The following is a 26472-nucleotide window of genomic DNA, read 5'->3' on the forward strand; positions in this document are numbered from 1 at the left end:
AGGGGTGTTGTGGCCAGGAGGCAACCCCTAATCATTTCCCTCCCTCCAGTGAAATGATAAAGAACCAGCTCCTATCTGAGTGAGGCTGGCCCACTGTGCACTTCCAGCAGAGTCAATCCTTAGATTCCCTGACTGATCACTTCACTTGGGAATGATTTAGGCACAGGACATGGGGGAAGGAGAAAAGCAAGCACATGCTCTCCCGTGGTCAGGGAGCCATGTTGGTTAGGTCTACCAAGTTGATAAGTTCATCTCTGTGCAGCATCTGGCCACTAACTCTGTAACTCCAAACCCTCTCAGTTTTTGATGGGTCATGAGTTTGGGAAAGGCATGGCCGGGCCGATGTGGTTCGGATATCATGCAATTGTAGTCAAATAGATGGCGGCTGGGCTGCGGCAGCAGGGGACGGAGCATGTAGGAGCTGGCCACATGTCCCGCTCCCACTTTCTGTAGTTTTCAGACTTGCCCAGCGGTCTCTAGTTCTGGGATGGTTTGGGCTTATTCATAGCATGATTGTCCCAAGGTAGACTTTGAGGGGGGTTGCTGAAGGATTGAAGAGCAAATATTCCAAAGTATTCCAGTGATCTACATAATTGGAGCTAATCAATTTTATATTGTTTGGGTTACCATATGTATTAGATTTACTCAATTTTTTATGAACAGAAATTTAGGTTATTTGTACTTTATTGCTATCATAAATATACTACAATAAATAAATATCTCTGCATATTTTTATATTTTGTCTTCCATGAAGACAGTGTGAAAATGTCTGTTTAACCTCATATTCTTGTCATCATTGCAGTAGTAATTTTTAAAACATTTTTCAATTTCATTGGGTAAAAAGGGAACTCTTTGATTTATAATTCTTTGAGTTTTAATGAAGGTAAACACCTTATATTTTTTACCTCTTGTTTCTTTAAACATCTGGCTTACTATTTTTGGTATTACAAAACTGTGGGCTATCTTTTCCTTCTTGATTTTTATACACATTTTATCTGTCATGGATAGAACCTTTGTCATATGTTGAAAATGTTTTATCCTAGTTCCTCCCACTCCAATTTTGCTTGCAGATACTCTTTTTTTTTTTTAGCTTTACAGGAATTTCTATGGATTTTTATGGATTCAAATCTATCAAATTTTCCAGTACGCTTTCTGAATTCTGCACAATGTTTGTAAAGGTATTTGCCACCCTAAAATTATAAAAATAATTGCCCCTTTTTCCCCCTTCATGATTCCCTGGTAAACCTGTAAATATCAACTCCATCTGTCACTTTATTTTGTTATAAGGCAAGAGATAGAAATGCATTTTGCTATACACTTCCTTCACGATCTTTACTTTCTCAATAGTTTTCCTTAAAAAGCTTAAGTAAGTCAGAAGTTTACATAAAGTTCACAGAAGTGTATTTTGCTGTACAAACAGTCCTACTGAAGACAGACGACAGTTGTGTAAACCAGCAGACCGAAGCCAGAGCACTGGTATTTAGTGATTCTGCGATCACTGTGGCATTACCCATTTGTGGGAGTAAAGAAGCTCGTGGCACAAGGCTGTGTGTGAGGAGATTTCCCCGCCTTCCTATGTGGTTTGCTTTGTTTTTTGTTACTGGGGTGCTTTTTGTTACTGACCTTGTTGACTATGTGCTTGCGCCCCAAGATTTAGTGAGGGTCCACAAGTAATGAAGTGAGTGAGTCTACTGAAAACATTACTGGATATCAATGGATGCTTTATTCTTTGACCTTTAACTTCATAGAGCAATGGTCTTTGCAAGTACTCGGTGAGATCTGGGAGAAGGGGTTTGCCCACTCAGGCAGAAGTTCTAAGTGCTGGTGTTCTTCCCTTTGAAAATGCTTGGTACTTTCTGAAACAAAAACATATCAACATGATGGGAAAGGAGAATCGCTGCCCTAGATAAATCAATTCTCTGGAGCTTAGCAGGGTCTCAGGAAGAAGTTCTAGTATGAAGGGTTATGTAGGATGTCAGGTCAGGAGTGACCCACATAAAGGTCGGGTCAGTTGTCAGGGAGAAGTAGATTCAGAGATCCCTTAGATTTGCTGGGGACTAGAGAGACTACCCAGGCCAGTCGCTGAAGGGGCTGCGGCTGACGTGGCTCTCTCAGTATCTCAGAGCTCCAAATGTAATGCACACCTTAATTTGGACATAAGGGCATGAGAATTGTTGGTCTCTTTGTGATTAGGGCCATGATTTTGCCATACTTATATTTTTAATTTAAAAAATTGCTAGAATTTTGGCTCTGGCTGGTGTGGCTCAGTGGATTGAACGCTGGCCTGTGGACAGAAATGTTGCTGGTTCCGTTTCTGGTCGGAGCACATGACTGCATTGCCGGCCAGGTCCCTGGTTGGGGACCTGTGAGAGGCAACCAATTGATGTATCTTTCCTTCTCATTCTCCCTCCTTTCCCCTCTGTCTAAAAATAAATAAATAAAATCTTAAAAAAAATTGCTAGAGTTTTAACCATTTCCTTATAGTTTATGGTAAAGTACTAGCATTATTAATTTTCTTAAGCCAGCCTTTTAATTTGATACTTAATTTTAACCTGTTCTCCTAAAAAAATATTTTTCAATGATCATTACCAGCTTCCGTGGGCTACTGATATAAGCTCTCTTTGAGACTTCTCTTCAAATGCTTATTTAGCAGGATAATTCATTGAAAATCAGGGAAATGATGAAATGACTATTTGCTAAAATATCAAAGGTGCCAAAATTAATAGCCAAAACCTTGACTATTAATTTTAGTTTAGAGGAGAATCTCATAGTTTTATCTTCCCAAGAAACCAGTTCAACCAAATGTGTACTGCCTATGCTTATTCAAAATAATTGTTTTAAACTGTACTTTCTTTTATCAGCAAGTCCTAACAGATTTATATTAGATTGGGGACATTGTCTTCTCTGTCTTTCTTGTACATAGTGTCATAACGGAGTTTAAAAAAGTACGTACCAGCTTTTATCTTTCCTTCTGACGTAGGAAAGGGTTAAAGGCCCAGAGCCCCTGAATGACACGTAGGAGCGTTTAAGAAGAGCGGTATTTAAAATAATAATAATTTGAAGATTTGTTTTGTGCCTTACAAAACTGCTCTACCTCCTTCCAACTTTTCTTATGTTCTTTTTTCAAGATATAAGAAAAAGAACATAACTGAGCCACACTGGCCAGGGCTAGCATGTGTTTTTTTTAATGTCAATATAGTTCTCTTGACTCACAACTAGAATTTGCTAAATTCTTTTAAACTCGGCCTGCGGCTGATTTCCCCCCTTACTAAATATGAGAAGTATTTGCCATTTTAGAAAAAGGCACCAGATTCATGGCACTATTTCTCACATAAATTAGAAGCAAGTACTATTTGAAATGATGGCACACACCCAGCAATTCTGCTAATCATTCGTGTAAAAAAATGTGTGGATGGAGGATTCTTGGAAAGTCAAACAACTTCTGTGATAGGTCTTTGAAGCTTGTTTGTGTGGATTTACTATCTCTCACTCTTCCCCTTTTATGTTTGTGGAAATCGTTGTGCTGGTATCCACAGAGCAGAGATTGTTTTTATCGACAGAAATGGGAGTCTCTGTGAGGAAAGGTTGTACAGCTTGCGGTCTTAGCATTTTTGTAATGCGAGGTCCTGGAAGTGCTTGGGCAACTGGATTTCATCATGTAGTGACAGTTTCTACCCACAGGCCTGAATCTGTGCAAAGCCAAAGTAACCACCAGAGAGTTACCCTCTGTTATGTTGTCCTTAGCCTTCTGGTTGGCCCTTCAGCTACTCTTACAAGCAGTGGTTTGGTAATGAATGGCCTTGTCCGTCCAGACCCTGACATTTTGGGGGTTTGTTGTCATTGTGCATGTGTGTTATGTGTAGTTTAATAAATTGCTACGTATTGCTTATAATTTTATAAAATGATTCTTTCTTTTGTTTTAGCACCTTTTCTTCCTTCTGTCATTATAGTCTTTGGTCTTTGCTATTTGTAAGTTGATAGATACTGCTATCATGATTTCTATTGATTCTTACTTGAGACTTGTGATGAGATAATAAACAATATCACTATTGCCCTATTTGCCAAAGCTGACATAATTGTGGGGATAAGGGTCATTCTGCTTAAGGAAGTTATCATATTAGATGTTTCCCCTGGCACAGTACAAGTAGGCATTAATATTTATTTTTTAATTATATTTTATTGATTATGCTATTACAGGTGTCCTGACTTTTCCCCCTTTGTCACCCCTCTACCCAGCACCCTTCACTCCCTCAGGCAATCTCCCCCACCATTGTTCATGTCCATGGGGGTCATGTGTACAGGTTCTTTGGCTACTCCATTGCCTATACTTAGTTTACATCCTCATGGCTATTCTGTAACTACGTATTTGTACTTCTTAATCCCCTCACCTATTCATGCATTCCCCTATGTCCCCCTCCCATCTGGCAACCATCAAAATGCTCTCTGTATCCAGAATTCTATCTCTGTTCTTCTTATTTGCTTAGTTTGATTTTTAGATTCAATTATTGATAGGTTTGTATTTTTTGCCATTTTATTTTTCATAGTTTAGATTTTGGGGAAGCTCTTTATCTGCCCTTCAATTCTAAACGATAGCTTTGCTGGGTAGAGCAATCTTGGCTGCAGGCCCCTGCATTTCACAACTTTGAATATTTCTTGCCAATCTCTTCTAACCTGCAAAGATTTCTTTTGAGAAATTAGCCGACAGTCTTATAAGAACTCCCCCATATGTAACTAACTGCTTTTCTCTTGCTGCTTTTAAGATTCTCTTTTTAGGTTTACCTTTAGCATTTTTTAAAAAAGATTTTATTTATTTATTTTTTGTATAGAGAGGGGAAGGGGTGGAGAAAGAGAGGGAGAGAAACGTCAATGTGTGGTTGCCTCTCTCACATCCCCTACTGGGGACTGGCCCACAATCCAGGCATGTGCCCTGACTGGGAATTGAACCGGTGACCCTTTGGTTTGCAGGCTGGCGCTCAATCCACTGAGCTATACCAGCCAGGGCTACCTTTGGATTTTAATTATGATGTGTCTTGGAGTGGGACTCTTTTGCATCCATCATAATTGGGATTCTGTACTTCTTGGACTTGCATGTCTATTTCCTTCACCAAATTAGGGAAATTTTCTTTCATTATTTTTTTCAAATAGATTTCCAATTTCTTCTCTCTCTGGCACCCCTATGATGCAAACGTTGGACATCTTGAAGTTGTCCCAGAGGCTGCTTACACTATTCTCATTTTTTTTTGGATTCTTTTTTCTTCTTGTTGTTTGGATTGGTTGTTTTTTTTGCTTTCTTATATTCCATATCATTGATTCAATTCTTGGCCTTGTCCACTCTACTGTTGTTTCCCTGTAAATTGTTCTTGATTTCAATTAGTGTATCCTTCATTTCTGACTGGATCTTTTTTATGCTTCTGAGGTCCTCACTAAGTTCCTTGAACATCCTTATAACCAGTGTTTTGCAATCTGCACCTGATAGAGTACTTATCTACATTTTGTTTAGCTCTTTTTCTGGGGTTTGGGTCATGTTTCTTTGTCTCCTCATTTTGGCAGCCACCCTGTGCTTGATTCTGTGTATTAGGTAGGGCTGCTTTGATTCCCTCTCTTGCTAGTGTGGCCTACTGTAGTGTCCTGTAGGGTCTAGTGGCATAGCCTCTATCACCCAAGCTGGGTACTTGAGGTGCACCCTTTGTGTGTGTTGAGTACACTCTCTTCTCATCGTTGAGCCTTGGTTGCTGTTGGCAGGTCAATGGGAGGGATTTACCAAGGCCAGTCAGCTGGCCTTGGTAAAGGATTGGCTATGACCACTGATCCCCAACATCCATCCTCCATGGAGAATCAGCTGTGCAGAGGCAGGATGGTGGGACTCCGACATGGCCTGTAGCTGTCCACTGGGTGAGCTGGTCCTGGGGTTTCCAAGGTGGAGCAGACAAGGTCAGCCCCCACCTGTGTATTGCCCCAGGCCACCCTGTATGAGCTATAAAGCTATCTGAGATGGCTGCTAATTGTCCTGGGCTTGGAGGTTCCCAGGCGAAGTCAAGCTGTGAATCTAGGCTGGCTGCTGCTAGTGCCAGTCCTGTGGTTCACTGAGGCCAGCTGTTGCTTGTTTGGTAGGCTTTAGGAATTTGTGAAGCATGAGCCCACATCAGCCATTCATATGAAAAAGCAGCCTGGGTGGGCCCATAAGTTGGTTGGGGCAGAGTCTCTGGGGATGTCCACAATGGGTCAAACAGTGTTAGCCAGGTTGATGGAGTCTCAGATATGGCGCCAGCTTGCTGGCTCTATAGTTCTGTGGGGGGAGGGTTTAGAAAAGGTATAATGACCTCTGCTCACCTTGATGCCAGGCACTTCAGTTCCTTCCTTTATGCCACTGGTGCCTTTCAAGCTACTACCCCAGTGCTGGAACTCAGAGAGTGTGAGTCTGAGTAGGTGAGTCCATGTGTGGGTTCTTTAAGTGGAACGGCTTGTCCAGCAGTTTCTTCCACTGACTCAATCCCTGTGGGTTTTTTCAGCCAGAAGTTGTGGGGACTTATCTTCCTGGCACTGGAACCTTGGACTGGGGGTGCCTGGTGTTGGGCTGGGACTCCTTTCTTCCAAGATATCCCTCCCAAAATTTTATCCACGTGGGTGGGGGACTAGCCTGTTCCATGTCTGGCCCCTTTTACCAGTCTGGATGTATGTGGTTTCTTTAATTCTGTAGTTGTCAGACTTCCACTCAACTTGATTTCTGATAGTTTTGAATGATGGTTGTTTTATATTTTAGTTGCAATTTTGATGTGGTTGTACGAAGAGGTGAACATGTCTGCCTACAACCCCATCTTGACTGGAAGTCCAGGCATTAATATTTCTTAATTTAATTTGATGAGGTTGAGCATGGGTTGGAAATACAGAGATATAAAGTATACATCTTGAAGGCTATCATAAATTAGAAATGGAGATAGTTTTGAAGTTATAATTTTATTCTATAAAGAAATTGTGCTATTGTGTTGTAGAATTAAACTAATTTGAGAAGAACATTAAGACGGAATTAGATTTTGCAGCTCTCAAAATTGTTGAGAAATTTCCTACTGCAAATTATCCTGATTGGGTGTTGTGTAATATAGTAGTAGGTAATCTAAATTTCATCTTTTATGGACGGGATTGTAGGTGAGAAATGATTGCTTCTGTTGTACTTCTGTTTCAGTTACGTGCTATACATTATCTTATAAAAGGTAAATCTAAGTAATATTTAGCAAAGAAGAGGTGACTCAAAAAATCAGTGTATCTCTTCTATAGCTTAACAAGCGGGTAAAGGTCTATATATACTACATATGTTTTAAGCCAGTGGTTAAAAGATAAAAATGATAATGCTGAAAGTGAATTACAAATTGAATGTAAATGAGGCGATGGAAGAAATAGCCAACTGTGGAATGTTGACCCTGCCACTGGTTACCAGACTCCGGATATGCAGCCAGAGGAAGTTACTGATGGCAAATTTACTGACGTAAAGAAGGAGTGTGGTTGTGATGAAAAGGATGAAGACGTCTCAGAGGAAGTGACGCTGACCCCAAAATTCATGTTAAAGGAAATCTTGAAGATATTTCTTAATATTGAAAGGGCAAAGTTTAAAGCATTGGAAACAGATCTAAACTAAGCATGTGACAATTCGCAAAGACATAGAGAAGATTCTCACTCTGTGTTGGAAGTTTTTTGATGAGAAGATAAGCATTGTTTGAACTATTCTTGAAAAGTTTATTATAATGAATTTAAACTTTAATTTTCTGTGTTTTAAATTACAGTATATTAAATACAGGTTAGTTTTACTATTTTCTTCATTTCTCTATAGATTTGACAGTAAGAGGGTTTTTAATGTTTTTGATGGATACCTTTAAATTAATCTGTATGGTTGTGCCAATTTACACTGCCATCAAAGGTTTTGGAGAATCCATTAGTACTCTCTTCAGGTACCTTGTTCTGCCTCTGCTGGTTTTAGGTACTTGCTCAAGCTCTTCTTGTGATGGTTCCCTATTTTAATGGACATAAATACACTTACGTTTTGGTTTCCTAAAAAAAGGGAGGGGCCTTGTGTAGATCCTGTAGTGTTTTAGACCCACGGCACTCTTGCTCTCCTTTCCTTCACCCCCATTTTTTGGAAATAAATTAGACCTGCTGCTTCAGTTTACTTATCACTCACCTTCCCTTTAGTTCTTGTAGTCACACAAGGGTAGGCACCTTGAGGACAGAGGTCATGCCTGTTTCATTACTGAGTAGCCAGTACTTAGCCTAGAGTCTGGCATCAATACTCAATGTTTCACTTGAAGAAATGTGTTCATAAAAGCCACCGCCCACCATTCACCCTGGCCACTTCGCCTGTTCCTCCTGTCTCTACTATCTTTCTATCTTGGCCTTTGGGAAATATGACTCTACCTTTCCATGCCTCCGCCCCGGGTCCCTGTCCATTCTCCTCCGCAGTTTCTTTGTCCCAGCCAAAAGAGACTGCTGATTATTCATGTGCCATCTTCCATGGGCCTTCCTTTCTTTGAGCTTTTCCTTATGCTGGTCTCCCTCCAAGATCCAAAGATTTGCTCCGCTGTGTCCTCTCTTCCTTCCCCTCCACTCTGTCTTCAGTATCAGACCCTCATTGCCCCCCAAAGGCTTTATCTATGATGCACTTCCTGCTCTCCCTCTCCCCAACCACCCCAAACTTTCTCCTTTAAACGATAGAACCCCGCAACTGCTTTGTAGAGGCTACCAAATATGGGCCATTTATGCTATTGTATTTACCTCCTTCCACAAAAACAAGCTCCCTGAGGTACCTCTTACTCTTTCTTTGAATGCCTAGCATAGTACTTACACATAGGTGGTATTCAATGAATATTTTGTTGGATTGTCCTGCAAAGTGACATTCCACAGAGCTGTCAGGGAAACTCCATCCCACTAAAAATATTATGGATTGTTGTATGGATTCTTCTTTTTCTTCTGAATCACAAATAAATGTCATTGTTCTTCAGAGTTGAATGGTGTATCCACTTATTTTAAAATGTCAACGGCCAGAAGAGTAGTGAATGAGAAAGAACCAAGATGTTCAAACCGGAAATATTTTTAGGGATCCATGTAGTCCAACCCTTTAATTTTACAGGTGAATAAACTGCTGTCTAGAATTCTTAAGTGACTTGTGCCAAATCATACAACCAGCTTGTGGTGACATTTGGACCGGAGATGTACTCACCTAACCCTGTCCAGTGCTGGTCCCCACAAGCTGCCACAGTGCATGTGAGGATATGGTGTAGGTTTGTGTAGTCAAACTGTTAAAGCAAGCGTCCGATACTCACATTGCCTTTTATGGATTAACAAATAGGAAATTGAGTCTCTAACTGGACTTTCCTCTTTTTCCCTCTTAATAATTACAAGTTCTCTAATTGGATTAATTTACACCAAGTGGAAATTTTCTGACAGTGTTAACCTTGGATGCATAGATTTGTTGCTAACATTTAAGTAGACTTTTTGTTGAAGCTTAACATACGTACAGAAAAGTCCATAAAATAGGTGTGCAGTTTGACTTTTTGCAAAGTGAGCACAATTGTGTGACCAGCACCCCAATCAGGAAATAGGATAACACCAGCAAGTTTAGAAACATTTGAAGAAAAAAACATTTGAAGAAACAAAATGGTCTTGAGGCTATATAATTTCCTCTTCTTCTCCCTACAGGTGTTGTCAGTCTGTGTGTTAACAACAATCCTCGGTTGTATATTTGGGTTGAAACCAAGCTGTGCCAAAGAAGGTAATTAGTACAGTGTGTGTGTGTGTGTGTGTGTGTATGACACTCAGCCTTCAGAGTGTGATGAGCTAATCCTATGGCTACTCCATAAATATTGCATATTTGATGCTGGTTTGAGCCATCTAAAGCTTTTTTATTTTAGCCATATAATATTTTATTTACTTGCAATACTTATCTCCCAAAACAACAAAGAGGGGATATGATCAATACACCAACCAAAGAAACAGAAAAACCCTGGAAAAACAGAAAATAAATTAAGAACAAAGAAACAAACCACCAGACATAGCCAGCGGGTTCTGGTGTCATGCTCCCAGAGGTTCCCTGACTTCCTCCAGGCACTCCTGGGATACTCATTTTCCCCAAGCAGTTAGTTGTGAAGCAGCCCTAGAGGTTACTAGGTGACCAGTCAGCATCCCTAGGCCACCAGAGATTGATCTTCACCTGCTCTTAAGGCTTTTAAAATTGTGGGCAGTGGTGGTTTCAAAGCAATCATGGCATTTTTAAGCTTCTACATGTGTTTCTCTTTTATAGCAAGTGTAGAAATTATCCAGTATTGATAGGATTGCTATAAATAACAAAACTGAATCACAGTACATTGTAGTAGTCATCTTGCCTTTGAGGTAGGTTTTTCCCCCTCGTAAAAATGATTGATGGTCTCCTTAGAGAATTCAATTTTGAAAATTCTTTTCCTACTCAACTATTCTGCAGTTGTAATATTAGTCATTTAATTTTTTTTCAGTGATTGCTAAGCTCTCATTTATTATTGAAATGAGTGAAATGTAGCAGTTGTACGCATTGAGTCAACAATCTGCAGGCACACGTCCGAGACAGTGCAGGGTCGGTTCCAGACCGCTGCACGAGAGCCCGCACGGCAGTAAAGCAGGTCGTAATCTTTCTGCTGGCTGAGGGGCTGGCCTTCAGTTTGTAAACACTGCAGCATCCGTGAAGCACGATAAAGGGGAAGTGCCGTAAGACGAGGCACGCCTGTATTCAGAGCAAAAGTTAAGAAGCTACAGACTTTAGTGTTTACCGGTACAGTGTTTTGATACGGAGTAATTTCCCTTGAGTTCAGGTTCACACATAAAATCGGCAATTTTAATCTGAACCCAACATAGTGTGTATGGTATTTTTAAAAATTGCTTGGTGCATATTAATGAGCTTAAAATAATAGCTATTATTCTAGTAACTCCCCCCCTCCCGCCGAGACAGGAGAATAAGTACTTCTGACTCTAAAAATTATTATTGCCGTTTCATGTCCTTAAAATTGCCTAGCCTCCCAGTGTCACGAGAATTAATTCGGTGGCAGGGCCTTGTTGGTTCAGAAGGCATTAAAGTCAAGAGCTAGGATTATTCCTTTTTCTTGTTAGACTTCCATTTTTTCCTCCTCAACCTGATTTTTTAGAAATCTAATAATATCCTAGGCTTTTCTAGATATTTAGTAAAGAGTTACAAGGTAAAATTATTGTTTTTAATGAAAAGTCTTTTCTTCCATATCTGCCATTTATCCATTTAATGGAAACTTATTAGTACCAATTTATAGTCAAGTGTCTTGTGGGTATAAGGGATACATTTGTACCGGGCAGAATTTAGGTGTGGCCTTTGTTCTCGGGAAGTTTGAGTCTAGTCTGAGCCTGGGATCCTAATCAAATACTGTAGTTACAAATGGAATTAAGTGGCTGTGAGGAAGGATAAGATTTTGTAAAAGCTTAAGGAAGGAAAGTGGAGGTAGACTGGGGAGTCTGGGAAAGCTCCCCGGAGGGAGCGGGCTGGGTCTGCTGGTGAAAGGGGTGTTTCCAGTGACGGTGGGGGGGCGGTCCTGCAGCGTGTGTCTTGCACAATCGCATCGCTTCTGCACCCCGAGACTGGGTCCTGCGCAATCGCATCACTTCTGCACCCGGAGACTGGGAGTACGGCACGTCAGGTGTTCTTTCTCTTTCTCAAAGGCTCATAGATAATCACCCTAAAAATCGTCTCACACATGTTGAAAGTTTAGAAAGCTCCATGGCTGTTTAAGCCGACCTTCAGCACAAGCTCTCACCCTGACTCCTCTTTACCGGACCACAAAGCCTTTAAGTCCCATCAGACCCAGTAGCGTTGGTGATACGTGAAAGAAAAAAGTTCTCTTCCCAGCTGTACTTGATCAACAGTAAAAAAATTAAAAAAAAGAAAAAAGTTCTCTGTTTTCTATGGCAAGAGAGAAAATCATAAACTGTACATAATGTTACCTTCTCTTTGTATCAGTTTCCATGTGTATTTGTGAAAGATTCTTAGGTAACTTTATTTTCCCATCTGTGTTTTCTGAAGCAGTATTTGAATTTGATCTGTACCCTCAACTTAGGTGAATTAGTTGATGTTTGCTTTGTGATTCTATAATGATTAGAAACTTCTAACTCACTGTTCAATATTTTCAGTTAAAAGTTGCAAAGGTCGCTGTTTCGAAAGAACATTTGGGAACTGTCGCTGTGATGTTGCTTGCGTCGAACTTGGAAACTGCTGTCTAGATTACCAGGAGACGTGTATAGAACCAGGTAAAAACGCGCAGGGAAAAAATGCGGTTACTGGCATTCATGCAAGGTCACTGGATGGTTCTGCATCTTTAGTTTTGTGATTTACCTAATTCATCTGAGATTTTTTAAAATTTGGCTTTCATATTCCCTTAGAGAAAAAATTTCACATATCTTGCCATTAAACATTGTATGGATAGCAAAACCGTGCCCATTTTTGATGTATGCTGAAAACCTGCACAGTCTAATGTGCATTTAAACCAAGTTCACATGAAAATATGTGAATATTTTCATTATGGCTTATTAAAGCAAGAGTTCTTAGATGTCCACTTAAACTTTAAAATAAAACCTTCAGAACATGGAGATTTCTCTCAGCCTGATTGCGAACTTCTCTTCATGACATGGAATAATATTTCAGTGGGGGTGACCCAGGTTTAGATGAAAGTTTGAGAACCCTGAAAATGGCTGGCAGAAAAAGCCAAGATCTTCATATGAATCGTGTAGTAAGAATTGTTTGTCCCATTTTAAATGATGAGATTCTGCGGTTGTAGTGAAATAATCACAGTTGCTGCCTGCCTGTTTTCTGTCTGTCGGTTGTAGTTGACCGTTGTGATGGCCCAGTCTACAAGTGACTGAGAGGTAGGGAGTAGCTTGTTGTCTGTTATGGGTCTTGCTCCAGAAGACCACAGGTCTGAGTCTGCTCTGGATGTGTTACATTTGGACCATAACGCTTTTGTTGATACTTATTTCTAGAACGCATATGGACTTGCAGCAAGTTCAGGTGTGGTGAGAAAAGGTTGCCCAGAAGCCTCTGCTCCTGTTCAGACGACTGCAGGGGCCATGGTGACTGCTGCATCAACTACAGCTCCGTGTGTCAAGGTCAGGTTTCCTTCCACGTGCTCACCAGGCTCGACAGCAGCCTGACCTCTTCCTCGGTCTCAGCTGGGTTTTGCATAGGTTTTATTTTTTTACATTAGGAATCATATTTATTGACCAACTATATTAGCTGAAAAAAATATTTTTAAACATTTTGTTCAAGAACATTTTGAGCATATATATGAGTAAACGGGGAGTGTGTAATGAACAGTGTACCCATTCCCAGCTTAAGAATTCTTTTCTGCACATGGCCAATCTTGTTTTATTTATAGTCACTCATTCATCTGCTGCCACCCCCTCATGTTATTTTGGCATTAGCTATATATTTAATGCTGTGTTTTGGAAAGGTCATCCTGGCCGACTCCTGTGTTCCAGGTTTCCCCATAAAAAATGAGGATAAAGTCTTCCATGCCACTCCCATGAATTCAGTGAAAAATAGCAACAACTTCGATGTGGAATTTATGACAGGAGTAATAGGAGGAGCTTAAATTATAGGTTTACTGTTGGGTGTGCTATAGCCTGGCATAGCTCCGTAAATATGAGTGTGGTCAGAAGACTCTGAGACGTTGGTGAGAGCGCTGGCTCATGGATTTCAGGGACTGTGCTCCAAGAATGAGCAATATCTCTACGCCTCACTGAATAAAAAGTAAATTTGTCCTTTATGGTGGCATCTGCCTCTCTTAGGAATCAGGGGACTTGTTTCAAATGAACATGGGACTTTTCCACAGGGTCCTGTCTCCTTATTTCCTAAAAGTGTGGTCAGGTAGCGATTAAAGATTGTTGGGCATCTCAGCACAGAGCTGGCTGGGTCAGAGGATCTCAGGAAGGGAAGTGACCACTTCCTCAAATTAAAAAAAAGTTCAGCAAGAATATATCATTGCATCAAATGGGTCATCATGCCTGGGGAAAAAGTGACTATACATTGCCTAAATTCTTTTTTCAAAAATTCTCACCTGCGGTTATGTTCATTGATTTTAGAGAGAGAAGAAGGGAGAGAGAGAGAGAGAAACACCAGTGTGAGAGAGAAACTTCGATTGGTTGCCTTTCACAGTTGCCCCAACCAGGGATCAAACATGCAACCTAGGGATGTGCCCTAACCGGGTATCGAACCCGCAGACCTTTTCGTGTACAAGACCACACTCCAACCAACCAAGCCCATGGCCAGGCCCATTGCCTAAATTCTTACCAGAAATAATTTAGGCATTTAGGATAACCTGTTTATTTTGTGAAATATACAGTGGGAAAATATTGAAAACTCAACTTCCTAAGGCATAGTATTAAGATTACATTTTCTTTTTTAAAAAAAAATTAGGTTCTTAGATTTCAGTAGGTGGTATTTTAGATCATTAAAAGGAAGCTTATGTTAAGACACAGAGGGAGGAGCATCCATCCTGTCTCCTTCGTTTCTGACCTATTCTCTCACATATTACCTGTGTCACTCATTTCAAACTTAATTGCATATTCTCTCTTGTCAGTTACTGGAGTCTCATGTGTTTGCTTTCTCTCCATAGTTAGATTATGAGTTCTTAGCAAATAGACACCATCTCACACTTTTATATTTTAAAACAGTGTCTACCATGCATGAGAGAGTGGATGTGAAATTACTGCAATAGATTATAGGGTAGCACATGCCTTTGTAGTATTGGATGCCTTGCCTAGAAGTTTGTGTTGGGTGGGTAGGAGGAGAGTTGTAAATTTTGATTGAAAATAGAGTGATTTGGGAAGGGGAAAGGGGGTCAGTTATGTGCTGATGGAATGAATATGACTGGACTTTGGGCGGCGGGCACACAGTGCAGTATACATCATGTGTCATAGAAATGTGCGCCCGAAACCTATGAGCCATGGTCACCTCGATGCATTTAGTAAAAAGTGAAAATGGAAGAGATGCCTTCATGGTCTCGCAAAGACAATGTTGTGTTTAGTCCTGCAATCACACATTTGCTCTTTTCTTCCTGGTATCAACTCACTCTTTGGGAACAGATTTTTATTTTGAAACCGAGTACCTCCCTCTTTTTCTTATATTTCCCCCAAATCAAATGTTAACACATTTTGGTTTTGGAATCTGTCCTAATGTGTCTCACAAGCATCGCAGTTGTTGTTATTATCAAATGTGTTCATGTGTTTTATTTCTTTAAAATACTTAGGTGAGAAAAGTTGGGTAGAAGAATCCTGTGAGAGCATTAATGAGCCGCAGTGCCCAGCAGGGTAAGACGATATTCTGAGATACGGATTTTTCCTTTTTTAGAAATGCCAATATTTTCTTTCCTACTTGAAAAGGTAATAATAATAATTATTTGTTGGTTCATTCAACGTGATTTGTAGTTAGGCCTCATATTTCGCACTGGCGATGTGCGATCCCCCAATCTGGAAAGCAGTGGAAAAGAGAGAGGCGATGGGTATGCAGTCTTTAGTATTCATGAGTGTCGGGTGGAAGTGTGTGTATCTCCCCTCTTAGAGGAAGGCCCTTTTCTTTCCTTCGGGGTTTTGAGAGTTGAACTTGTCTCACATTACAGCTTCTCTTCATTTTTTGCATTTTGGTACATTTGTAAATATGGAGGATAAGCAATGCATCTGTGAGAGGATGCTATATAATGTTTACGGTTCATATTTGTTCTCTTTGTCTTTCAAGTATTTTGCACAGAACTTTATGTATACAAGTCCATCAAAAAAGTTTTTGTGGAATTCATATGGCAGAAGTTTTATAAAAGGTGTTAGGTACATTTAGCTTTTCTCCACTTGAGATCTACCTCATGCGGATTTGCATTTGAATTACTCATCTTAAGAGATGTAATTTGAATTACTCATCTTAAAAAATATATTTTTACTTATTTAAAATGATGACTTTTCCAAACTATTAAAAATTTTATATCTGTATTTTACCTTATTTTATTTATGTATATAATGTATTTTTGCTTTAAAAAATAAAAATTGTTTTCTTTTGGATAGGAGAATATATTTTTGTTGTTTAAAATAATAGTAACAGCAATAGAAAAGAACTAAACTCAAATGAAAACATGCCAAAAAAAGAGGCTTTTTTTCAAAGTACACTTCTCATGAATCCTAAGCTGCCTTGAAATGCAAAGCATATTGGAAATTTTAAACTTAGTGAATTTGAATTTTTCTTTTCTTTCCAAACGTTGATTACTATTTTTCAGTTTTAATGTTGACTTTTTAGTAGAAAATGTAACCTCTTTCTTTCCAAGAAGAACGTACTTTAAAATACATTTTATTGTACTAGAACTTATGCCAGTATATTTACCTGGTGGTCCAGTAGTTTTTCTGTTTTCTGTTGATTGAGTATAAATAACTTAACACAGAGATGGGCCATTGAGACCATGTGCAGCTGGTTCTGCAGAGTCACCTGACAGAGCTCTGTACAAACAAACATAAATTCTATACACGTTTTCTCCCTTTTCTGTTTGTGTTTGTATATAAGAGTAAGCTGGGAAGGAGACAGAGTTGAAATAAGCAAGGCAAGGTAAACATTGGCTCTCACATTTTGAATTACTGAGTGAATTGTCCGTGGAAAGTTCTCGTGGTTATTCAGTGGTATACAACTCTCCCACCATCTACGATACTACTAGAATCGCAACATTACTGTGGCTCTCTTGGTGAGGCCATCGACAGTTGCCTATAGTTATTTCTTTGGCTGAGCATAGCATTGCATGTATTTTTTTTTTCTTTTTTGCCTCCCTGTTTAGATTTCCACACCACACACATTAACTGTGTGTACGCAGGTGCGCACACTATCATTGTTCATTTGTAGCGTTGGATCATTTCTTTATTGTTTATATATTTAAATGCAGTAAATACCTCTTAAACTTCTCTGTTAAATATTAATCTTTTAAATGTATTAAACTCAAACACTTAATACAGTATATAATTTATGCGACATCTAGTAGATTCAAGTAGAGGCAGTATCAAAAAGTGGTTGTTCAGGAAAAACATTAATAGAAACAAAAATGTAATTTAGAAAATACTGTGTGTTAGCATTTCTCCTCCTTCATAATGGGAAAATATTACTTTTTAGTACCATTTGGTCAGCTTATGGAATAGAAGAAACCATGAGTGATATTCTCTGTAGGGTAACTCAATAGTATGAGGGCTTAATAAATACTATTTGATGATATATGGATACATGATAAAATAACGAAAGCACCTTGTATATGAAAATAAATGCTTATAAAATGTCCTTTATGAGGGAGCTTGCTGAAGTTGTTAGTTTAGTCTAGATTACATACTGACCTCAGTGGAAAGTCTTCACTGGGTCTGTGCCAAGGAGGGAGAAACTCTTCACTGGATGTGTGTCTTCTTTCTTTAAACATGTTTTTTCATTTTTTTCTTTCCCTTATTGCCCAGGTTTGAAACGCCTCCGACCCTCTTATTTTCTTTGGATGGTTTCAGGGCAGAATATTTACACACTTGGGGTGGACTTCTTCCTGTTATTAGCAAACTAAGTGAGTAGCTTCAAAGTTTACGCTTGGAGTATCACAATTGCAGTGCGATAGACTAGGGATGCAGTAATCTTCTTTGGAAAAGTACTGGCTGAACTTGACTATTTTACTAAACTCTAATAGAAAGTGACTGAACCTGATGATAAGGAACTAGTCTTTAATATTGTAATTACTCTAAAGCTGCCTTTTAAATTCTTCTAAGATTATAGAGTTATCTTAGAATTTTTTATCCCTTAGCTAATATATGTGTACGTATTTTCATATATATTTATATATATATAAATTTTTCTTAGAATTTCCTTTTTTGATGGAAAAACCATTTCTTTATTTATTTAGTATTACATCTTAAATAGAATTTCAAAACAGAAGGTATTTCTGATATGATACTAGTCATGTAGCCATAGAATATTTGCCTGCTAGTTATCCTGTAATATCTTGTAGCATCCTTCCAATTTCTTTGTCTCAATCAAGGCCTTAATTGAATGATTATTCTATAAATCACTAATGCAATAGAATGGTCTTTTCTCAGTATTAATGTAAATCACACTATCCACCAGCAGTATGGGTATCACTTGTATCATTGTTCTTATTGAAAAAGAAACAAAATTTGCATATAGGGATATAAACTGTAGAACTCTGCTCAGTTAGCAGTATTTAAATAGCTACACTTAATACTGATTGAACTAGAAGTAAGTAATTACAACTAACTTAGTGTTCTGGCTGGACTTGAATATCTGAAATTGGTTTAAATATTAAAATTACTTCCAGTAAATACATATGTACATTTATTGTGCTTATCTTGTGACAAGCCAAAATCATTTTGGAAAGCTTCTAAAAGTTTGAGTTTTAAATTTTTACCTGGAAGAAAATGGTTTTTGTAAATGGTCATTTGACACAAAAACTCTCTAGTAAAGAGCTGATATAAGCAGGGAAGGAAGGCTCTGTCCTCGTTCGCCAGGCCCATTGTCACCATTAGGAGGAAAGTTTGTCCCGATGGTACCAGACGTGGCATCCTGAGTTCACAATTAAGTGGCTGTAGGTGTCCATATATGACGTTTAAAGGAAGCCACTACACAATTAGCCCAAGTCCTGGCTTTGGATAATTGGGGAATGTGATCTGTGATTATGAACTGTTTGAAAGGCCGTGAGAGGAACACATACCAACCTAAGGAGCATTTTCAGGCAATGAGGTATTAAAATCCAGAAATCTTTAGTTACACGTTCCTTCCTCAGGAGCAGACATAGGAGACGAGAGCGTGACCCCAGGGCTGAATCAGGAACAGTGTGCCTTCTGCACTGTCTCCGACGTGAAGCCAGAGTGTGCCTCTTTCCGCAGCGTTGAGCCTGTCCAGTTAGCTAGCTCTGAATCTGTGGGTCCGGACCCTCACCCCAGCCACTGCTTCACCCTCCGTTTTAATTTTACAGATTTAGCTGTTAGTTTCATTTTTGTGGTTGCTGTTTTGTTTTGCGCTTTGTACTGTCTTGCAATTTGAGTCTGTGACCACTAAATAGTAATGGAGATCTAGCAAGCGTCATTGTTACAACTGGTTTATCTGGAACTTAATATTATTGTTTAGTATGGGGTAATTACTTCATTGGCTTAATTATTTTGTTTACTGTTTCTGACAAAGAGAAAAAGTAACTCTTAATATTAACATTGAATTTGAATTCAAAATTTTGCTTTATAATCCCCCTGAATTTTTGTGATTCCAAACTCCTCCTGTATTTTTCATGTGATTTAGACTGCTGTGTCAGCAAAGCTAAATGAGGTAAACAGATAGCCAGTTGCATTTAACAACAATCTTTACTATTTTTCCTTTGTAGAGAACTGTGGAGCGTATGCTAAAAGCATGAGACCAGTATACCCAACAAAAACCTTCCCCAATCACTACAGCATTGTCACAGTAAGCTCCGCATTTCAACTTTTTCATGTTCACAGAAGAGAGATGTAAATGTAGAATTGTTTGAGAGATTAATTAGATATCAGATCAGGAAAAAAGTAACTTCTTTCCCAATGTGTAGTTAAGCCAAGAAACCTAGATTCTGGGCTTCGCTGTGCTTCTAACTAGCTTGGCCTTGGAAAGTCACTTGACCTTCTGAGTCTCAATTTTCTCATCTGTGCAAGGAGGTGACTAATGACCTCGATAAATGTATTCTTGGTTTCCTTTTAGTTTTAAGATCTATCATTTTTATATTCTGTTTTTTCTTACTGGTTTAAAAGGCCTACGTTATTTGAGCCCCAAACGATCACACTCCTGTGTTCTCAACTTGTCTTTCCAGTCGTGTTGATGTGTGAGTTTGAGCAAGTCACTCTGCCTCACTCTGGATAGGATTACAGCCCTGTTTTTGTTGCAAAGTTTCCAGATTTAATCTGAATCCAGAAAAATAAAAGTGGCATTCATTTGGCCTTGAAGCCAGAAAATTAATAATTTAGCTTATATTGATTGATAAAAGCCATTCTTGGATCCATCCAAAAAAAGTATGTTCTGCAGAAATACTTCCCTCAGCAATGCAAAAAAGAGTCCTTTTCTTGGAATTTGGGGGGCTGCCTACTTACATAGACCTTCATCCGCAGCATTGCTATCCTATTATCTCCTATACATAATTTAAAACACAAATACTACATAAAATTTTGAGTGGTTCATTGTGTGTTTGACAATACCCATTGTTTTGTTTTTCCCTCCCTAAACTGTGTTAAGTTTTCTGTAGATTCAGTAACCTGTTTCTCTTTGATGAAATTGTTGTGATTTTAACATGAAAACACTTAAAACTTGCATAAAACCCGTATTTTATATTTTTAGGGTCTTTATCCAGAATCCCATGGCATAATCGACAATAAAATGTATGATCCAAACATGAATGCTTCCTTTGCACTTAAAAGTAAAGAGAAATTTAATCCTGAGTGGTACAAAGGAGAACCAGTAAGTTGTGTGTCTGTTTTAGCTACTAAAAGAGTTTCTTTTATTATTCTCATCTATTTCAATCACAGTAAAATACCAGATTCCCTGGCACTCTTATTAACCTACTTCATGTGCTGTGTTTGTGGCCATCCTTTTGTAAATGGAGATGAATGCCGACAATCCTAAAGGCAGTTTGTGTATAACGAGAGTAGTCGTTTATTTGAAAACTGGCCTTGGGTTATTCTGGACCATTTTTCTTTCTACTGGATTCTACCTTCTTGCACTAGTAGCGTATGGCAGTAGGTGAATGGAAGGTACTATTTTGATCTACACAAAGGTAGTTGTTTCTGAAGGAGGCAAACTTTGACTTCTTCTGCATAAGCTAATTTAGAAGATTCTGTGATTTAGATGTATCTTTTTTATTTTTTAAATTATAACCATAATTCTGTAGGATCTGTTTGGGTAGTCTTAATCCTTTTAGAAGGAAAAAAAGAGCATGATGTTTAATTTACAGGTTATAAATTCATATTTTAGCTCTGACATTTAAGGCTCTGTGACTTTGGGCAAACTCTTTTTCTGTGCCTTAGTTTTGTCATCTCTCTGCTGTGGGCAATACTGTTAGTACCTCATAGGCTTATTTGAGGATTACTTAAATTAATACTGTAGGATGCTTATAAGACTACTATTTAGAGTTGTAATTTCAATAAAAAATGCTTAATAAATGTTAGCTATATAAGTTCAAATATCAATTGGACATGTATGTTTGTGAATTTTTCTTTTTTCATGGGGAACCTATTAAGTAGATGGATAGCTCAAAAAAATGCAGTAGTTGCCAACTGATTTATGTCCATATTTTTTAGATTAAAATAATCTCTAATCATTCACTTTATTTTTGCTGCTGTTCAGAGTCATACTATATGATTATTATTTAATACTACTGCTGTATCTTATTAACGTTAAAGGTTTCCTAGCACTTGAGAAGCATGCATTGGTGTTGCATGAACATATACTTTCCTGAGAGATGAACATTTGCATAGTTTTCTAACTTCCCTTTGTTACCTTTTTCAGATTTGGCTCACAGCTAGGTACCAAGGCCTGAAGACTGGCACATATTTTTGGCCAGGCTCAGATGTGGAACTTAAAGGAATTCTCCCAGACATCTATAAAATATATAATGGGTATGTGTAGATGAACTTTTTCCAGCACCCATAGGACAGATTATTTTCATCTCAGCACCTCCTTCTTTTCACGTCTGAAATACGTTGAGTCTATGTTGGCTGAAAAGTGAGAACTATCAATGTAAGGACTCCATTTCAAAGAGTTTAAGGTGGATGGTATAGTAAAATGAGTTATTTTTCTAGAGCTTTTCTAGAAGGCATTGGTATCCTGTTGGGTGTGCACCCAGATCTTTGGGCAGGAATGGAAAATGAAGTCAGGGGGAAAGCAGTGGCCTCAGAGTGGAGGCATGGCCCATTTTCACTCCAGGGGGAAGAAGAGCTAGGACAGGAAGGTGAAAGTATTAAAGAGGACACAGGTGGGAATGACGCCGCTGGAAATATTATCTAAAAGAAGATATTGATGGCACCTCTGGATTTGTATTTCCAAATTACTTCAGTAAATATGCCATCTAGTGTGAGAAACTGATTAGAATAACCTCCCTGTGATAGTCAAAATCTATGATGTACTGAGAAAAGAACAGAACAACCTTTTTTTGGGGGGAAGGCTCCCTTTGGGTAATTTACGGAGACTACGAAGATAATTTTGTTTATTTTACACAGGAAATTTCTGTCACAAAATCAATACAATAGAAAATAAATTCTAGACAAGAAATGCGTCATGATTTTCTTTGGTGACCTTATTATGCTACTGGTTCACTTGAGCACAGCCCAGTGCCTCTCCCCACCCTACTAATTGCCTTCATTTTCATTCCATGGATGGTAATTGAGATTTAATTGCCATGCCTTATAGTAGGCCTGGAGGCTCCAAAGATCAGTGATAGTATTCTCTGGCTTCTCACAGTCTGACCGAGAACACAACTAATTGTACTTGGCGTTGGGCAGGCACACTCTGATGGAGTTTAAACCAAATCCTGTGCCCAGAGGAAGGTGTAATGAATTCTGCTGAGGAAATGTCGCCTACTTCTCACCTTTACTGAGTCTTCAATGAGTGGGTTCTCCCTGCGGTGCCCTGTGAAGAGCGTGTTGACACATGGGTTTTTCTCATGGTAGCAATTACTCTTCTCAGGTACTGGAAAAACAGCCTCAGGTGGAGTACAACAAGCAAACTCTGAAGCCCAAGGACAACTTTCACATGTGCAAAACCTACCTTTTGTTCCTTTGTTGGGAAAACGAATTTAAGTTTCCAAATAAAACTCTTCTGTGGCTTCAGACACACAATTGATGCATTAGATTATTTTAGTTTTTCTTAATGCAATTTTTTAAAGAAAAAATGTTATATTTTAAACCTAAGGAGTTGTCACAGATTTGTTTCATTTTGTTTATTCTTAACTTTAGTTCAGTGCCGTTTGAAGAGAGAATTTTAGCTGTTCTTAAATGGCTACAGCTTCCCAAGGACGAAAGGTATGTGTTGTGTCTTCTCCTTTGTTTTATAGAAGTTACGCAATGTTTTGAAATAGGCTACAAGAAAACTTTGGTATTGGCTCTGAGGTTTTATGTCCAAACGAACTCTTTAGTGAGCTATTACAGTCACATTTTGAAGAATTTGAAACCTGTAAGTTATTTCCTCAAAAAGTTTAGAAATGTTACCCCGGTGTTGTATAATTTTTGTTCACTATGGCTTGTTGAATTATTCTTTCCATTCTGTTTTATAATGTGTTCATAAAATATTACATTTTGATACTGTTTGATTTAGACCACACTTTTACACTCTGTATTTAGAAGAACCAGATTCTTCAGGTCATGCCTATGGACCAGTCAGCAGCGAAGTAAGTACATTTTATCAGTGGGTACCTCATTAAACCTGGTAACAGCTAGCTGAACCTTGATTTGAAGCAGGTTTCTAGACAGTTCTGTAAGATTTTATGTTTTCTGGAAAGAATGAGTATTATATACAATTTTACTAAACCAAAGAATGCACTTTAATCAAAGTAAGCATTGGGAGCATTAGTTTTGTTATGTTTTTACAGTGCTGAATTGAACTGATGATGAATTAAATCCAGTATTTTCAACTCCAAATCCTTTATCCACTCCATATCCCCCTACATTGTGCTGAAAACTAACTGCTCTTTGAAAATTTTGTAATTGGGTAAGACTCCAGGTTTCTAGGAAGATGTAGGATGATATGTCAAATAGCAGAAGAAGCCTCCTATGAACTCTACACCTTAGGAAATGGATCTCTGCCCCTCTGAGCCCATGCTGACAACAGAGCTCAGGCATCAAAGGATCGGCGATTTTATCAAAAGGATAGAGAACTTCAAATAATCTTTGTTTTACTGAGTGGTTACTAGGAGATGAGGGATAGGGAAACTGCTCGCGGTCTGAGGCTCTCCGTGTAACATCCTATTTGACCTGACACACTTTTAGGAACGGAGCCCAGTCCTGGCTATGTTCGTAATTGGTACAGTACTCTAAAACCTCAACTTCTGCTTTCCGTTTCTGTCTGGCCATGCCATTTCGTACCATGGAGCACAGGAAACATTTGAACAGCAAACGATACGAACTCTTTTCCCATATTATGCCTCTAAGTTGACTTTCCTTATGATTTACATTTTATCTGTGACTTACAGTATGAAAAGAAATAAAAGTAATATTTATCTTTGTAAATATTGTTGGTCATGTTGAAAGAGAAATATATTGCCAGGATCCCTAATCTCAGAATTTTTGTCTAATTATCTTTCCTCCTATGATTCCAAGAAATAAACACACAATTTCTTAATAACTAGAGTTTCACTCCCAAATTCTCATCAGTTCCGCCCAGGTAGCCCAGAGTGGAGAGTTTGTATGCCTCAAGGACGCTTTAGCGTAGGGTTCCCAAGGCCGGGCCTGTCTTGTCTGCCGTGGGCCCTGGGTTTGAGGGTGCTATGTGCTCTAAATGCTTACTTCAGCAACAGCAGAAGGAAGAGAGAAAAACCATGCTCATTTTTCTCACTTGAATGTAAAGCAGCTGCCTAAACCATCTTCCCCTGGTTTCCCTTCCCCTGGGTCTACCCTAGATTTGCCCTGTTAGAGAGGAGCTTCCTGTTGGGTGCCTTCTCATCAGATAAAAGAAAGCTGGGAGAGAGGAAAGGTGACCCTCATTAGGTCGTACTTACCCTTTGTATTCTTTCCAGCAAAATTCTTCTCTCGCAGTTCCAGTGTAGTTAGTAATCGCATGCGCTCCTGCTGTGATCCTGTTCGTGAATGAAGCAGAAATGTTCCTCCTTAGGTGAGGGATAAGGAAGATGTGTGGGCAACAACGTGGCCATGTCATAATTGGTCAAAGGGAACCGTTTCTTGTAGCCGTTGTTCTGGGTTGAATGCTTGACAGACGCTAGTGTAATTTTCACCAGTCAACTAACACCTAAGACCCTTGTCTAGGTTAGTTTGGCTGTGAGGAAGTCTAAGGGTTATTTTGTAATTGGAAATCATACACGTTTTGAAATCAGTGCTGCCTTTTCCAATTCACTGAAGATTTTGCAAGTTACCTGCTTTTCTAATTCATCTTTATTCAAGGTTGAGCCCACTGCTTTTGAATCATCTTCATCAACTTGTAAATTTCTCTTTAATGCAACTATTTCTGCCACATCAAAACACATTTTATCTATAGTTATTAGGATGTATGTGTAATGACTTTAGCCTAGTTCTTGACACTTGATTGTTGTCTTATCATCACTGCCATTAGTGTCACTGCCACTACCACTACCCACATCACCCCCAAGTTCCTACTGTAACAGTACAAAACGTTACAACGTCTTGCTAAAACAAATACCAGCCATCAGCAAAGGAGGAAAGGAGGACACAGGAATCCCAGTTGCATTCACTGCTGCCTACTCTTACTTTAACTTTCATGTCTCTGTCCCTGTTTCTACAGGTACCTGTAGGCTTGGCTGGGCCTATTACTGTGCCGGAGGTGGAGCAGCTGCAGCCATGTTGATCTGTACCTGGCTTTCTTGCTTTGCTGGAAAAAAACCCAAGCCTGTTATGTTGGTGGAGAACATCATGAGGAACACCAATTCTTATGCCATGGAGCTTGACCACTGCCTCAAACCTTGAGCTTTGGCAGAAGATTATAGAGGGTGGGAAAGAGGAGGGAAGGGAGCCTTGAAAAGAGATACTAAGACTAGGCCAGTTGCCACCCACCTTTCAGCGATGTAGCCTAGACTTGTGTGCTTTTTAAACTCACCAATCATTCATTTTCACTTTTCCTTAAGCCAGTGTGTCAGTGACTGCTTATTAAATTTATCAGGAACAATGATTTTCTCAAATGTTTACCTAGCTTGTGAGTACCCGCTAGCCTCAAGTTCCAAAGTGAGAAGATCCTCACTTGAAAGTTAACTGTGCAATCAAGCAGCCCTTCAGTGTTCCATAGCTCCTGTCTGCCACTTAACCTAAAGCTTCAAGGCTAGGTAAGAACACTTGTGCATGGAAAGACACAGAAATGGACAGGCCTGGTTCCAACCATTCCATTCCTACGGCCCTTTCCCCGGTACTGATTGCTATCAGTAGAGTGTCACTGTTCAAATTTTTTGAGACTTTCTCAGCACAATACCTGTACTCTTCCTCTTTTACCCGGCCTCTCCTCTTTTTAAGTTGTGGGGAAGCTTGTGGGGAGGGTGACTCCCAGTAAGGAAAACATTAACCAAAGATGCTTGCTTATAGTCTAAAGTCTCTTCCTCATTAGGCTTTAGAATATTCATAAGAGTTAATTTTGTGTGCTGGCTGGGTAACTGGCATCCAAATATAGTGGCAAGTATTCCTTATTCTTGTATAGATTCAGAAATGGTATTCATTAAATGTTATGAGCATATAATAGCATTTTTTTGCATG

General features: G+C 39.0%; 1 protein-coding gene across 1 annotated transcript in view; it reads left to right on the plus strand.

The window, feature by feature from the left end:
- ENPP1 (ectonucleotide pyrophosphatase/phosphodiesterase 1) overlaps positions 1 to 26472 on the plus strand; it is a 76876-nt gene that overhangs the window by 11829 nt on the left and 38575 nt on the right. The window contains exons 2-11 of the mRNA XM_053913762.1: positions 9685 to 9757; positions 12166 to 12282; positions 13012 to 13137; positions 15279 to 15339; positions 17494 to 17591; positions 19413 to 19492; positions 20390 to 20509; positions 21557 to 21666; positions 23002 to 23067; positions 23360 to 23432. Of these exons, the coding sequence (XP_053769737.1) occupies positions 9685 to 9757; positions 12166 to 12282; positions 13012 to 13137; positions 15279 to 15339; positions 17494 to 17591; positions 19413 to 19492; positions 20390 to 20509; positions 21557 to 21666; positions 23002 to 23067; positions 23360 to 23432 (924 nt within the window). The remainder of the gene's footprint in view (positions 1 to 9684; positions 9758 to 12165; positions 12283 to 13011; positions 13138 to 15278; positions 15340 to 17493; positions 17592 to 19412; positions 19493 to 20389; positions 20510 to 21556; positions 21667 to 23001; positions 23068 to 23359; positions 23433 to 26472) is intronic.

Source organism: Desmodus rotundus, chromosome 11 (genome assembly GCF_022682495.2).
Source record: "Desmodus rotundus isolate HL8 chromosome 11, HLdesRot8A.1, whole genome shotgun sequence".
In the NCBI taxonomy this organism is placed as follows: domain Eukaryota; kingdom Metazoa; phylum Chordata; class Mammalia; order Chiroptera; family Phyllostomidae; genus Desmodus; species Desmodus rotundus.